The 16,100-nt window shown below is 36.6% G+C and overlaps 2 protein-coding genes and 1 long non-coding RNA gene across 8 annotated transcripts; 2 read left to right on the plus strand and 1 right to left on the minus strand.

Annotated features, from left to right (window-relative positions):
- Nucleotides 1-502: 502 nt before the first annotated feature.
- LOC135162694 (ras-related protein Rab-28-like) lies at nucleotides 503-8,568 on the plus strand. 5 transcript variants are annotated; one of them, XM_064121440.1, is made up of 5 exons: nucleotides 503-788; nucleotides 2,968-3,042; nucleotides 4,122-4,307; nucleotides 6,102-6,338; nucleotides 7,956-8,549. In XM_064121440.1, the coding sequence occupies exons 1-5, from the start codon at nucleotides 537-539 to the stop codon at nucleotides 8,178-8,180; spliced, it is 975 nt and encodes a 324-aa protein (XP_063977510.1). In that variant the 5' UTR covers nucleotides 503-536; the 3' UTR covers nucleotides 8,181-8,549. The 5 variants fall into 5 exon arrangements, with proteins under 5 accessions (XP_063977510.1, XP_063977511.1, XP_063977512.1 ...); XM_064121442.1 differs by having other exon boundaries at nucleotides 567-702; nucleotides 7,956-8,531; XM_064121444.1 differs by lacking the exon at nucleotides 503-788 and adding an exon at nucleotides 835-1,319 and having other exon boundaries at nucleotides 7,956-8,533.
- Nucleotides 8,569-8,718: 150 nt separating this feature from the next.
- On the minus strand, nucleotides 8,719-15,871 carry LOC135162690 (hexosaminidase D-like). Of its 2 annotated transcripts, XM_064121433.1 has the most exons (4): nucleotides 15,777-15,871; nucleotides 15,647-15,692; nucleotides 12,685-13,753; nucleotides 8,719-10,957 (listed from the first exon to the last, which is right to left on the minus strand). In XM_064121433.1, exons 3-4 carry the CDS (start codon nucleotides 13,677-13,679, stop codon nucleotides 10,276-10,278), a joined length of 1,677 nt encoding a protein of 558 aa, XP_063977503.1. In that variant the 5' UTR covers nucleotides 13,680-13,753; nucleotides 15,647-15,692; nucleotides 15,777-15,871; the 3' UTR covers nucleotides 8,719-10,275. The 2 variants fall into 2 exon arrangements, with proteins under 2 accessions (XP_063977503.1, XP_063977504.1); XM_064121434.1 differs by lacking the exon at nucleotides 15,647-15,692 and having other exon boundaries at nucleotides 15,724-15,857.
- LOC135162697 (uncharacterized) lies at nucleotides 13,752-15,834 on the plus strand. The gene is made up of 2 exons (XR_010298998.1): nucleotides 13,752-13,883; nucleotides 14,027-15,834. It is a non-coding gene; the product is annotated as an uncharacterized LOC135162697 (long non-coding RNA).
- Nucleotides 15,872-16,100: the final 229 nt, after the last annotated feature.

The raw sequence follows: 16,100 nt of genomic DNA on the forward strand, positions 1-16,100 counted from the left end.
GAAGTTTTGTATAGTTGTAGCTCTCATAATATAAAAGGCTGCTATTTTGAAAGGGTTCCATCGGCCTGGGGTTTCCAGAGATTATACACCTTTTGCGTGAATATATTTCATTGAATATTTCATGAACTATTCAACAGATTTTTCCATAAAGTTTTATAAATTTTGGTAAAAGTTTACTGAGAAATTATGAAACTTGTTTAACGGTGATGAACCTCGTGAGCCATTAAATAATAATGAAACGTCGAAATGGTATATTTTTTCGTGTCACTTTTATCGTCCGTTTCTCAGAAATTTGGAAAAAATTGAATAATGAAACGATGTCGGCAATAACCCCTTAAATAATTTACATTGAGGAAAAAATAAGGCGTAATGTCCGTAATCGAAAAATTTCCCAAGAATTTACTTCCTTATTTGAATTTTCTATCGAAATAGCCCATCAATAAATGATATTTTAATGTCCCTAAACACGTTATTCTCCACCACCTCCAATATTTGACGACGCAGGCGCAATTTATCGTCGCCGTAAACACGAAGGGATGGCCATTGTCGTATGGCCACTGCAAACCCACGAATTGACACAGATCGCCACTGTCGACTATCGATTATTCGATAATTTATTCATAAGAAAGCAATGGCAGGTGCACCTATGCCAGCCACACAGTTTGAAAACAGCCCAGCAGTGCACACCCAACACTCCGCCCCGTACGTACTCATCAGAATTATTCCTCCGACTAATTCAATGTGTTTCTTATATTCATTTTAAAAACAGCATGGAGTCTATCGCCAATGTATCTATTTGCTTTTTATTATTTTTCATTTATTATCTCAGAAAGTATCGGGCTTTCACGGAGGGAGATAAATTCATCAGGAATTACCCAGTCGTTTGGTAATTGTGTTGTGCTCTGAACATTGAGGGAAATTCATCGTACCACTGGATAAAATTTATCGAGTGCTTTTTTGTTATTAGTTTGTCATCATGTAACTCGTATAATGGGGTATTTACACTGTCATCAATGCTACGTTAGCCAATTTTACATTCTTTTTCTTTATGTTCTGGTTGGATTTAGATTTGTAAATTATAGTATTTCAAATATTGACAAATAAATATGGTATATTTTTTACCAGTTGCATCCGCAAAGTTTTTAGTCGTCAAAGGTCGCGTACGGGTCAATTTACTTAGATTGTCAATTAACTCACGTGTTTAGTCCACATATTTCGGACAATGCCAAAGGAGGCGATGAAATGTTTGGCTTGCTGCTCCACGGGAGCAACTGGAGTCATTGATTACTCCAACTCTTTTCAGGGGAGGCTGCCAACTGGTAATGGTTTACTCTAATACCAAATCTTGACAGTGTCCCTGTAGTAGAGCTAGAAAAATTCAGGCCCTTTTTTTTTGTTCTGAGACTGGTGGTCTGCACTATAATTTTAGTGAATGTTTCTCTGTGTTGTTTACGTTTGAATTGATTTTGGAAATCCGTGACTGGGACTTTGAACTCATTAAGTTTATCTAACCGTCTGAGAAAAATTGTCCAACCGTCATGTAATTTTGTTTAATGCGTAATAAATCATTTTTAGTAAGCACTTGACCAATTTTACTCAGCGATACTGTGATTTTTCGGGAACGTTTAAAACACAACTTAATTACCCAACGTTGAGGTAATTTCCCATAACTTTTTCCCTCCGTGCACGGAGGGAAATATTGAAAATCCCTGGATTATTTTCATAACAAAGTGAGTTATAATTCTTCGAGTGATTCGCCCCATCTCCCGGCCAAATCCTGTGGAATTACAAAAATTACAATAATCCGAAGAGATTTTGTTACATTTTGGAATATGAAAGGGGAAAATTTTCGGGCTTGATAATTTCTGAGATAATTAGAGTTGTGTGAAGTATCATGAAAGGGTGGATTTTCGGTCAGCGATGAGTTAATGGGCGGTCAACTGTAATTTTCATATTTACCCCGATAATTCTTTGGTCAAATGGATTTTTTCAATGGAATCGATATTTTATTTGTTCCTATCCAATCCAATTATACCTTTCAAGTTTACTTTGATTTTAATTAAACTTGAAAGCTCTGTACATTAACTCGTCCATTAACAAGGAGATAGAAAAATTAGCTCATAAAAATGGATCGGGAAAACGTAGCCCAGAAAAAATAGATCACAAAAATACCTCATGGAAAAGATAGCCCATAGAGAGAATAGTCCATGGGCCCTTCACATTCTTCCGATCGTAGTAGACGGAAAGAAATTGGAAAAAAGACTCCATACATCCAAAAAGTGTTAAAAACCATTCAGATTGGGAAATGTACATTGATTTTTTCACCGTTGTCTTTTCTTTCAGGATTCGCTATTTTTTCATGCACTGTTTGTCCATGAGTTATTTTTTCTATAGGCTACTTCTGCGGGGTCATTTTTTTCTGTACTACTTCTTCAGGAAATCTCCATAAGGCGTCATTACCTAGATTTTCTCATTTTTGATCTTTTGGTTTCGTCAATTCGTCTGTTTTTTCCAAAACCTTGGTAGCAGGTCGCACCAACTTGTTTTACAAATTTTCCGGAAAACCATGGGCAAGACGGACGTGAAAAAATATGGTTTTTATGTTTTATCATTATTCAATGACTCAAAAATGTTCACAGTCGCTCGTCGATTTCTCTCAATTTATGGTCAAATTGTGTGGATTTTTGCAAACGTTTACTGAGAAAGGAGATAATTTTTCTATGGTTACGAAGCTTTGTCAATCATTAAGCAATAATCAAACTTGACAAGACTATATTTTTTCACATCAGTTTTAGCAAACGTTCCTCAGAAACTTGTAAGAAACTTGAAACATGAGAAGATATTGGCAATAACCCTTTAAATCCTATCCGTTCCAAAAGCCATCCTTCCACGGTAACTTCTTCTTTTGAATTTCAAAATTTCACAGTAGCCAAATTTTTTCGGTTTGACAATATATATTTTGTGTAGATGAACGAAACTGAAGCCGATTTGACGGAGAAACGACTCAAAGTCGTGTTGGTTGGAGACTCTAGTGCTGGAAAGGTGAGTAATTATTTTTTACTCCCAAGAACGGAAAAAGTGAAGGAAACAATGACATGCTCGAGCTCGGTAAGAATTGCCAAGTCTTGATAACAGGGCCAGTCCTGGCATTTTCCAGGATGGGTCTGGCTTCAACTGATGGTAATGCCAATCTCGGGCTAACTATATTTCGATAGGTCACACCGAAGCTGGGTAGTGAGCCTAGCCTGGTTCAAGCTTGCTGCCAAGCTTGGAACTTTCTAGAGTAGTTCCGGCTTCAGCCGATGGTCATATCAACGGAGTCATAAAATTGTAGAATATTCAGTCGAGTCCATTTTTTTTTATTTGTATTTAAAAAATCAATAATTGTCTTATGTTAATGGTCGATTAATTTTAAGTTGATGAGTTAAATAGACATCATCTGCACGACTTAGGATATGCGATACCAAGTTTTTTACAAATTATGTTTAAGTTTTTGATAGCAGAATTTTATAACAATGTTATAAATGGAAAATAAAGACAATATGGGTTAATTTTGATTTTCAGTCTGTTGAATTCCAAGCTTTGGTTTAGTTTAGCTCGGATCAGGCCTGCTTTACACTGGTGGGCCTATGTTGGGACTTACCGTTGAACCAAGCTGAACTGTTCAAGCTTGGTCCAATGTTTCACTTCCAGCCTATCCCTAGGCTAAAGCTATGATGCGAGTCTAGAAACAGGTCTACCTTGCCTTGGTCCAGGCTTCCTCCAATTGATACTTCCTACCTGGGACTCTGTGAATAGATAACGCGCACGGAGAGTAATATTCAATAAAAAATACGTAGAATTGTCATAATTTATAAGCGGTAATAGAAATCTGATAAAAATCACAGAAAATTGAGTAACAAGTACTCAACACTCAGTAAATAATCCGAAGCGAGTTTCGTAGCTTTTACGGAGTGATTCGTACTGTTTATTGAATCTTCTCACTCAGGAATAACTAGACTTTTTCACGTAATTTTTATTGGAGTATCTCTCTCCGTGTGATGAATCCACTCACGTGTTTCTCGGATGTGATGCAACGCTCTGTTCATCTCTTAATTGGAGGCAATAATTTATTATTTCAGACTAGCATTGTAGTGAAATTCTGCAATGATGAGTTTACGAGACAATACACACCGACAGCTGGAGTGGATTTTTTCATGAAAAATTTAAGCCTAGGACCATTTAAAAATGTTACTCTCCATTTTTGGGATGTGGGAGGACTTGCACTGAGAGGAGCTATGTTGGACAAGTACTTATACGCCGCTGATGTAATGATTAGTGCCAATATTCATCCCATTTCCTAGTGTATGAAATCGCTATGAACAAAAAAACTGATTGCAAATCCAGGAGAAAAGAGAATAGAAACTCTATTTTTTTAAATTAAAAATTATATAATATATATTATATACTTTGATATGCGATGCATATGCGCCGTAAAATACTGACAAAAACATCACATGCTTTTTTTATAGGAATTAAATTCATTTTAGTTATGGGAGAAACGATATGAACCAATCGGAAACTTTATGCCAAATTTCAGGTTGATGAATGAATTTTTCGCAACGTTACTGTGCTAACAAACTTTTTTTTTCGACAAAACAGAAAAATTGGAAAATCTCGAAAACTTAGTGAGAACGGGTATACATATTTTGATTGATTGAGATAGAGTACATCAGGACGAATATTTTGAGAGGTGAAAAATTGAAAGCGGTACCATTGTTTTTAAGATATTTGCGGAAACTGGTTCCAAGCAGAATGGAATTTTATGAAAACGGCTAGAGGAATCGAGCTGAATTTTGGCACAGACTTAGTTCTTAGTAATATCTGTGATTTGACAAAATTTGTTCTTTCTCGGAATAGTTTGAGCCGTTTATTCCTTTAATTTTCTAAAAGAGTGGGCCAAGTTGCGCGCATACACACATGGTGCTGAAAATTTTCGATTTTTACATTTTGAGAGCATATTACATAATTTCCAAGGAAAATTAGAAAATTAGAAAATCGAACGATTACAAAGATTCTATTCGAAAGCAAAAAATACAAATCTATGGATAAAGTCTTCGTTGCTTAGAAAGAGTGTTTTTTTTTATAAGAGAACAAATCTATCAGTCATACAACTATTTACGAAAGTAACCACAACACGTGACTATCTTCAACGCAATAAGTTTCATTTCTGAGTCAAATGCGTGGTGAATCTCGCAGGATTGAATATGAAATATCTAAATTGAAATTGAGATGATGATTCTTACAATCAGTTTCGACCTTTATTTTTTATTGGGTTTCCCCTCACTCATAAATTACCTTTCGATACGTAATTTGTACATTGTTAGTTCATTTCTAATGAATTTCTTTCTCCGCGTACTCTGTAAAAATATTTTTCACAACAGTTGCACGGAAAGTTGGTACTTTGCTTCCGCCCTTGCGCGGGAAACCAGGAGTCATTCATTTGTGAAATGATTGCAGCACTTGCCACTGACATCATATGAAATCTCCGGAACTCCAGTAAAATCGATGAAATCTTCTGCTTAGAGCGATTTCGAACAATTTTAATGAAAATCACTTGTAATTCATGACATCGCTTGAAATAATGTAATCAGAAACTAAGGACCCCTATTCAGATGTTATACTAAAAAGGAAGTTATTTTATCGATCCTTTTGTGGTATATTATGAAATGGCAATTGAAAAATCGCGCTTTTCCATTTCAATTTCTCCTTTTCCATTGAATAGTTGCAATAAAAAATTTGAAATCACTTAATATCATGAGAATTCGCTGAAAAACTTCTATGAAATGTCATGAAATCATCGAAATCCCTTTGAAATCGTATGCAATTGGCAATCGCTGTGTCACCAGATTTCCAGACGAATGACCCCTCGGTGGGTAGTCACTTCCTCAGTCTGAAATTCAAGACGTTTTATCCTCGGGTAAAAAGTTGCTCCAAAACAGACAAATACAAATTACTACACACAATTGTTTTCTCTGCAGATGTGTTACTTTCCCCACCAAATGCGCAATATAATATTTTTTTATACTCCAGTAATTAATGCCAATTATTTCACTGATCAGTTAATCATATTCGTGTACGACGTGACCAATACCGCAAGTTTCGATGCGATGGAAGAGTGGATGGCGACGGTGGTCGCTATAACCGAGCGAAGTTTTCAAAAAAGTCCGCTGATGGTAATCGTGGGTAATAAATGTGACATGGAGCACCAGAGGACAGTAAAGCGAGACAAATCGCATCGTTACGCTGCTGAAAAGGGACTAATCTACCACGATATGTCAGCGAGAACTGGAGAATCGGTGCATAATGAGGTCGCGTGCTGTGTGGAAACAGATCGTATTGACGATTTTCGCATTTTAAAGGGTCATGCGACCAAATTAACTTCTTTAATTACAGACAAAATCATTTTTTTACTTCGATAAAACCCAATTTCTGACGTATGGGCATCATTACTCCCTTCTTGACATTGCGCTTCATCAAAAACAAAAACTTATTTTATTTTGTAATTACCACCACCTGCCGTTCCTCTGCTGTTAATTGTCGATAGCTTATCATTTTTCATGTTTTTAGGAAATTTCGGAGAAATTACAGTTCAGATGCCTTGAGCACTTGGTCAATAGCTGGTCGATCGGTGATCGATGGTCGAGTGCTGGTGGATAGCTAGTCGATTGCTACTCGATTCTCAATCGACAATTGTCGACAACTAGTCAATCCTCAGTAGATCAATTGACCAGCGATTGACTAGTAGTTAATTAGTACTAGACTGAATAAACAACTCCACTCCGCTATCGAGTGATTCGTTTATTTTTCTAAGTGTTTGGGAAAAATCGTTTCACGGTGTTAGTAACTGTGCGTTTAGAGTGCTAGATTAGTAATCTATGAACAAGTGGGAAGAATCAGACGTAACGTTCATAATAGATTTAATAGAGATAATTTTCATCCACTTTAGACCCCTGAAGAAAAATAGAGCCGATTATTGTTATAACAATTGGTTATTATATTATAATATATTTAAAAATCCTGAAGTTTTTTCATGACCTTAAGCAAAATACAAATTGGAGTATTTCAAAATACCCTCACTCAACTTCTTTCTTTTTTCTTTTGTTACTAAGCATTGCGATTTTGCAAATATAGTTGCGCCTCTTTTTACATTTAGCGTTAAGTAAATATTTTTTTTAACACAGGGATAATTATTATATTATATACGGATAGTGGAAGAATCAGCGTTACTCTCAGTGAGAACAAAAATTGTGTATTTACTATATAGCTAACACGAATTCCCGAAAAACTCGAGAGCTTCTATAGGCCAAAAGCTTTGCAATTAATTTTATTTTTTTTAATAATTATTATTGAATCTTTGATATTTTATCATAAAACATATTCATTCATTGTTTTTATAAACTGATACACGTTCGAGGGCCGGTGACGGTGATGAAAATATACATATGTATAGCGCTCTAATCTCAGAGTTTCTCTGCGGAGTGGTAGTCTCGTCAACTAAACGGGTATACCTGGGCAGATTTTTTCTGCTGGCTGAGGTTTTTTCTGGTCCTTTAAGGAAGACGATACAAGAAGTTCCGGGTCGGATGTGAACAAATTGTAAAAACCCGAAAGGAGTATACAAAACAGACAAATATATGTATAACAATAAAACTTAAAAACGGTATATTTTTGAAGGCCAATTTCTCAAAAATTTGTAAAAAGTACTTGAAAAATGAAAAGATATAGATATAAACCTCATAAGTCAAGGGCATGGAAAAAAATCATATTAACTACCTCTGAAGAATAGGAAACCTGGTCACTTTCGATCTGAAGACACAAAAATCGTCTATATGACTTTTTCCACACAGCGCACGATATATTCATACCTAAAGAATGATGATTCCTATTGTCGTTAATTTTTATTATAATTTCAGGTCTCATTGTCAATAGCCAATCTCTCTGCCAAAGTACTCGGCGTGCAACTAACCAGAATGGATCAAGAATTTCACAAACCAATAGTAACAGCTGAAATCGGAGATACGGTTGATGTTGCAACAATTCGAAAAGTTATAAAACGCCAGCCGCACAGAAAATCATGTCAAAATAATAATTATCCCGCCCTTCCACTATCAAAATCAGCTGTCTGTTCGTTACAGTGATATAAATCAGGACAAAAAATTTTAAATGATTTTTAATCATCAAAAAACTGTGTGACACTCATATGAGATTGAAACTTTAAATTCACTTTGAAATTAAGTTTTTTGAGAATATTTTTGAGGGTAAAGATGATAGAGGAATTTTTATAAAAATTGAATCATTGAACTGCGCAAGATTAAAACGGATTCAAAAATGTTGAGTGGACTTACGCCCGTGGTGCCTTGACCTTTATAGCCAACGTATTAAAGCTCTCGAAATATAAATACAAAGTATTTAACAAACTTGTAAAAATGAAAAAAAATCGATAAATTTCCAATTTTAATAAAGAAAAATTTACGTTTTTACGCAATATAATCATTTTTTCTGTATATTTAAGAATTTCTTAAATTTTCATAACAATTTAGATCCAATAATCCTTAGTAACTAATGAATCATAAATTATAGTATATTCGTCATCTCAAAATTAATTAAATCAATTGGAAATCGATAAATTTTCAATTTTAATAAAGAAAAATTCACGTTTTTACGTAATATAATTGCTTCTTCTGTACATTTGTGTATTTCTTAAATCTTTATAACAAATTCAGATCTAATAATCATTAGTAACTAATGAATAATAAATTATAATATAATGGTCATCTCAAAATTAATTTACGTCTTGTATTGATATGCAATAATCAAGTCGGAAGCTAAAGACGGTTTTGCATTGCAAAATCATTACTTTCTTCTGTTATATGCTGACTTGTTCCAATTTTCATTGTTCATCGTCCTTTTTCTGATAAAAATAATCTCAACCTCGTAGAATCGAGACCTAATTATTTATTTATTCAGAATATCATTTGGATTATCATAAAACAGTGTTAGCTCTGAATTTCATCCAGAAAGTAAGAAAATTGTTCTAATAGCTCCAATTCTCGTTTAATACACTACGATTTCCCACTCTATTTGTACATAATTACAAGTATTTTTTCCCTCAAAATTCAAAGATACGAACTATAACCGGAAGCATCACTGGTAATTTCAGAACAGCCATCAATGATTCATTGATTAAAACGTGTTCTGTAACTGGATTAATCTCTCAAATGTCTGCAAATCAGAGATGAAAATTCCCGAGAAAAACAGAAAGCTCTAAACTCTCTACAAATGTTCGTCGAAAAATTTCCTCCCTAAAATTATGTCCTCCATCACAACTTCAATGATTAAACAAAATCATCGCATATTTCGTCACGATATAAAATTTCATTTCTCAACTATCGATAATCTCGATAACAGTTGGTTCGGGGAGAAAACATCACAAGACTTTTTTGTAGAGAATTCAATTTCTGGCAAAAAAAATCTTGCAAAATGTTCTTCCTAAACTGACTCATTGCGGAAATATTTGGAAAATCCTCAGAAGACTCCACCTTCGGCCTGATACAATCGGTCTATCGATATATTCTCAATTCTCTCAATAAAGAATGAAGGATGTTACCGAAAAATCTTATAAAATCAAATCTCTCCAGAATTTTTGCTCCATGGAATATCTCCTGACATAGACAACTAACTTGCATATTTTCCGAGATAATCGTCGATTCTTCTTAAGGAGTTATTGCCGATATCCTCCCATTTTTCATATTTTTTTAAAGTTTCTGGAAAATCATGGATCAGAAACTTCAATGGCTCAAAAATTTTCATACACGACGAGAAATATTCAATAAAAATTACATATCTTTCTCATAATTTGAAAGCGAAATACGATTATCACAAATTTTACGAAATCGTTACGGGATTTTTCCGGAAACTTCCATAATTTTTACTAAATATTTTTCTCAAAATAGTCGTGCGTCTGTTTTTCAAAATTTTCGGTAAAAACTTTTATAACTTTTGACAAAAATTTACTGAGAAAGTTTTCTTTCTGGTAAATTTTCTTCTTCAAAGTTCTTCCACGATAATGAAACTTCGTGAGCTATTCAATAATAATCAAACTTGGAGCCGGTAAATTTTTTCACGCAAATTTACCGCTCAACCGCTTGCCAGAACTTTGTCAAAATTTGTATAAAAAACTCAAAAGATGAGAAGTTGTCGGAAATAGTCCCTTAATTCTCTCACTTCTACAATCTACAGTTCCGATTTCAAAGGTCTCCTGGGCCAGCTCGCCTTCTCCAAGATCTTCTCCTTAGCTTCCCACAGTCTGGTAACCTTGTCATTCAAGGGTACCACAAAGGTCTCAATCCACTCGTTAAAAGTGTGTTCATCGTAGATCCCCTCCATTGCACTTTTCATCTCCTTTTCAATGTAAACAAGTTCCATCTTGAACCTGTCCAATTCCACCACCGCCTGCTCAACGTAACTAGGATTGGAGAAGACATGTTTGATGTTGTACTCTTTAAGCCAGCCCTTGAAGGTATTCTCCTCTTCCATTCTCTGAATGTCCTGATGAAGTCCAAAGAGTCTCAGGATAACAGAGTAAACCTCGACACCGGGAAATCTGCACTTTGTCCAACCATAATTGGGTTCAGGAATCGTCAAGGAGACTGTTCCCTCGCACTGGAGGGCCTGGGCGACGTTTCTGGGTATCTCCCCGAAGAATTCGTTTGCATTTTTCGCCTGGAGGACAGCGAGATTGACCGCTAACGATGGCAGGGCACTCGCTAACAGTTCACAGAGAATGCTGAAGTGATCGTATCTTTGCCAACCAGTGAGTATGACACCCTTGAAGGTAATACGATCAGAGTAGTGATCTATTATCTCCAACCATCGTTGGTGGTTCTCCAGATGATGGCTTATGTCTGTCCAGTATCTGTGGAATTCATGAAAATGTTTACAAGTGTATGCGTTTATGTTTCAAGAAATTCATTACTTGAAAATGGACACAATTAGTAGATAATTTTGAATTAAGTCAGGTGAGTTCAAGTTTTCATAGATTGTGAACTCAAAATCTAAGGAGTCAAGACAATCCAGACGTCAATTTGATATATTTTCAATTTATAGCTGATCAACTTTGTGAATAAGTTTCAAATGCTAATTCAAGTATATTGACAACTGACTACATCTGAACGAAAAATGGAATCGGACGGTAATTAATCCGAAATAATAACCGCTTCCTTCAAATACTAATATAAGTTATTCCTATTGTCCTACGATCAAAGGATTTGTGACGGGTTGGTCCCATGACAAAATGTTTAATCATTTGTCCATATGATGAGGTCTGTGATCATTAGCCAGGTGGTTATCCTTTCCGTCATAAATACGGCTGATACCAAAATTGATATGAAAAAAATATAGTTTTTAATTTTTATTATTATTCAATGGCTCACGAAATCTTCTCATAGGGGAAAAATTTTCCTACTTTCTCAGTAAATTATTGCAACAATTCACAAAACGTTATCAAAAATGACGAATAACAGGCGGACGATTATTGAATTATTCAACTTTAATATTGCATTCAATTTTGAATTCTCTGGAATTGTAGATCTCAGATATCTGTTTTCTGTAGAACAAAATTTGTACAATATAGATTACACGCCGGTGTATCCTTGATGCAGTTAATTTTGGTCTTGTGGCAGAATTATCAGTTGAAGATGTGGTGACAATAATATTCGTGAAGAAAAAGAAACTCTGCACAAGTAATTGAAAATTTCTGTTATATTTTAAAATGAGAATAAGTTACAAGGGGGATAGAGACTTGTGTTGGGGTGTCTTCCTTGTGGGTCCGGCGGATACTGATACCGCACCATAATTTTTGGCGACAACGTGACAATTTGTGACTATTTTGTAACAACAAAATAATTTTGGCGACGATATGGATGGGAAGGGATGGAACTACGTCTTGAAGAAGTGGGAAAACTCAATGGGTCACGAAGAACGTAGAGAGGAAGAATTTTGACGCCCTTTCGGACTATTAGTTAATGGGTGATTCTGTAATGAGATCTGGAAAATGAATTTTTTTTAACCTTGGAAAATAATAATTCTGCTACGAAGAAAAAAGTATTCATTGCACTGAATAATAAGTTATTGGTGAAGGTGGTGTTAGGGAAAATAGACGTGGAACAGAGGCGATTAGGATGGCTAACGAACTAGAAAATATCCTGATGAGTTAAAAATTGAGGATTATTTCAATAAATCGATTCAAATTTGTAATGTAGCAATGTAGCAACATATTTCAAATGAGCAACATTTCTAAAACCGTTTGGATATATTTTGTTTATGTCGTTTGAATGCCCCGACTAAAATAACCGTGATGTCTACAAATATAATAGGGAAAAAATACTTAAGTTAAAAAAAATGGAAAAATCTAGATATTATTTGACCTGAATTAAAGAAAATGAAAGTTAGTGAGTCATTAAATAATGCCTCAACCTAGAACCATTATATTTTTTCATGTACATCTGCTTCATGGTTCTCCAAAAGTTTACAAAAAACATGAAAAATGAGAACATATGGGCAATAACCTCTTAAGCACCATTTGACCCCGATATAAATTTTCCACACCGACTTGCCACATTGTTCATCGAAAAATGAGCCTACCTATCAGGTTCGGTGGCTCCCTTGAAGGCAGTTGCCACCCAAACGTTTTTCCAAATCTCGCTGTAGCCCTCCCACACCTGATTGAGTGCAGCAGCCGGATTCCTCGTGTACTTCCATACAACGGGTTCCACCATTTTATGTAGCCCCGTCTCCATTATCTCACTGGGACTAATTCCCCGAAACTCATCGTCCCACATGAGTACTTTGATCCGAGGATAGGATCCCTTGATGTACTCAACGATCTTCTTAATGTGAGACAGGAAGAGCTGTCGCTTTGTCCACTGGCGTTTCGAGAGTTCCTCGAAGCATCGAGAACATTCGCCGATGTGATACACCTCGTCGGCGCCGATGTGCAGGTACTTCAGGTTCGGATGATGATGGATTATCTGGTCGATCATCTGATAGAGGAGGGGAAGTGTCTGGGGATTCGTGGGACAGATAACTTGTGGATAACGAGGTACCTCTCGGAGGTCCTTGTGGCTGTCAAGTTTCAGGAGAAATTCAAGATGACCGAATGTTTGGATCAAGGGTATCACCATGAGATTGTATTCAAAAGCTATCTCCTGGATCTTCGTGATGTCTTGGGGACTATAGGCGTTTGTCGCCGATACATTCTGGAGGGAATCACTGTACGGGAACATGTCCTCATACTCGAGGAGGATTCCCGTGGCTCCTAGAGTCTTGAAGAGTTTGAGAAGACGCCGGTAATAATTGAGGACTGGGGGAGCTCCTTTGAGGTCTAAGTGAACAATCTTGTGACCCTTGAAAGAGGACGAGGACTGATGGGAGCCCAGGGACATGTAGGAGTCGTGAGATTTTTGGTGGATGGGGACGTTTGTCAAGGAGGCAAATTCTGGATATCTGTTGTGGAGGTTCGGGTGGGTCGTGGAGGAAATCGGGGGAGAGGTGGACAGCATGTGGTAGATGAGGGCGAGGAGTGTTAGGATGGTCATCAAGAGGAGTGTCAGCAGGGTTCTACCCCTCAGGCTGAACATTTTGGCGGGGATTATCACATTATTTGGAAGAAAAGTCGATACGAGAGGGGGCTAGGGGGTCCGGGAGATCATTTCTGAAATTTGAAAGGAAAGTTCAAGTGAATTGGGGTAAAGTGAATGAGTTAATTGATGATTCCTAGAATATTACCAAGATTTTGACAGATAACGCGGTTAATGTTATGAATATTCACGACGATATAACTGGTAAATTGATCTTTGTTTACAAAAGTAAATCTATTTTCCATCAAGTAAGATAAACATCTACCTGAACCACAAAAATAATTTATTTTTCAACATTGAGATGTTTATATCATTGGCTTCCGGATGGATGCCATGTTTTGTTTCAGCATTCAGCCGGCGGTCTCATATCTCAACTCTCCTCTCTCCAAAAAAGGTCCATCCTGAGGAGAACGAAGAAAAACCGAAAGCGGCCCTCCTACCCTACTTGAGAGCCACGACGAAACACATAAATAAAGTACTTGACCGACACGAAATTCCAACAAACTTCCAATCTCCAAAGATCAAACAAATGTCACCAAGTGCAAAAGTTCCAAGATCACCCTTGAGAATACCAGGATTGTGCCATGTTTCTTACTCATGCAAAAAACTGTACATTGGAGGAGTCGGAAGGAAGATCAGTAAACGGACCAAGGAACACCAGCGATGCTCCAATTATTGCACCGTCGAACTGATTGTCCTAATTGAACACTCGATGGACACCGGACATACCATTCAGTCTGATCAGGCCAGAACGTTGGCCATATGTCAATGATATTTAGAAAGGAAATGTCGAGAGAGCCTAGAGATCCACAAAAATCCTTATAATTCAAACAGAAACAGAGGATATCAAGTCAACCTTATCTAGAGAACCGTCCTCCTGTTTTTTTTAGTCAACAAACTAATCAACTAAACAACTGATTGGCTGAACACTTTCCCCTCTCTCTCTCCGCGCAGGAGAGGTCATATAAGGACTCCTCAGAGACATCAGAGTTCATAGTTCTGAAGATGCAATTCATAACAACAATTTAAAGTTGTCCTTTTCGGAATTCACTCTCCGGGAACACTCGAAAGTCGCTCCAGCTATTTCTCACTCATACCACCGATCAGGAAGGTTAGCTGGATAAGATGACCAGGTCTTTGCACCAAGACCCCAGTCTCGGACAACGGGGGCTCCCATTCATACTCTCACTCTTCGACGAGGTGGCCATTCCCAATCGCCGCGCAGACTAGCTCACTGATAAGCAGTCACAATTCCGCGAAGGCGGTAAATGACTCCCTAGATGACCCAACAGATTTATGATTATTTCCGTAATGCATTCCCGCTGTGGTGCATCTATCGAACACTCCACTGGTCTCTTCGGCTTGTTCGCAGTCACAGGTCCTTGAGTCAGCAAGGTACTGGTCTTGAAGATAGGACCGTAACTGCCCGTGCCTCGTCAGGACCTGCCAGATTCAGTGGTCACAGCCGTGAAGGTGCGGACCGCAATATTTGTGGAACGCTGAAACAAAACATGGCATCCATCCGGAAGCCAAGCATATAAATAATCATGGCCGCAAAGGCCTCACATCTAAAATTGAGATGTTTATTTACACAAATCAGAAATTGATATTTTCATATCAATATTTTTCTTGACCACTTGTTCAATGAAAATTAGAAATTAAAGTTGAGCAATAATTTGCATTCATAAACTGGTTCAAACAATTAGATAAGTCAATTGTTAATTCTGATGATTCACCAGGAAAATTTTGCGGTTTCAATGCTGTAACTACTCAAGAATCAGCAAAGATGATACACTAATATTTGTTTATAAAAAATGCAAGTCAATTTTCAAACGAATAACACAAATCTCCAATATCTTTATAAATCACTAATAATGAAACTTAAGTATCCAAGGGTGTGGAGATCAGAGAGGAGTTGGCGGAGATGACTACATATGCAAATCATCGATTGTCGAGTTCATCTTTACCTCTTGTCAAATGAATAAACAATTGATTCTCCGGACAGTTGACACCCTGGAATGACGATCAATAAATGTCTACCAACCTCGTAAATCCACTGTTAAACGATTCTCAAATATAAATTATTGTCAAGCTCACTTCTATAACTGATTTATGTTTACTTGGTTTCACTCTCTCGGGGATAAAAATAAATAAATGCAATGAACGTCGACATTTACACAGTATTCTGTTTATTAGTGTTTGTTGGGAACTTTTTACATTCGCCATCTGGTGATGGATACCAGAACACGTAGGGAAATTCCTGTTGCAAAGGAAGAGATCCAACGAAAGCAGAAAGTTTGAACGACTTTCAATTTTCAGATTTTTGTTACTATTACTTAATTAATGTTCATTAATTAATCAGTAATGAAATCATAGATGATCCATCGATGAAAATTAACAGAATATTTACTCACCTTTTTG

The sequence above is a fragment of the Diachasmimorpha longicaudata genome, chromosome 5 (genome assembly GCF_034640455.1).
Source record: "Diachasmimorpha longicaudata isolate KC_UGA_2023 chromosome 5, iyDiaLong2, whole genome shotgun sequence".
Taxonomy (NCBI): domain Eukaryota; kingdom Metazoa; phylum Arthropoda; class Insecta; order Hymenoptera; family Braconidae; genus Diachasmimorpha; species Diachasmimorpha longicaudata.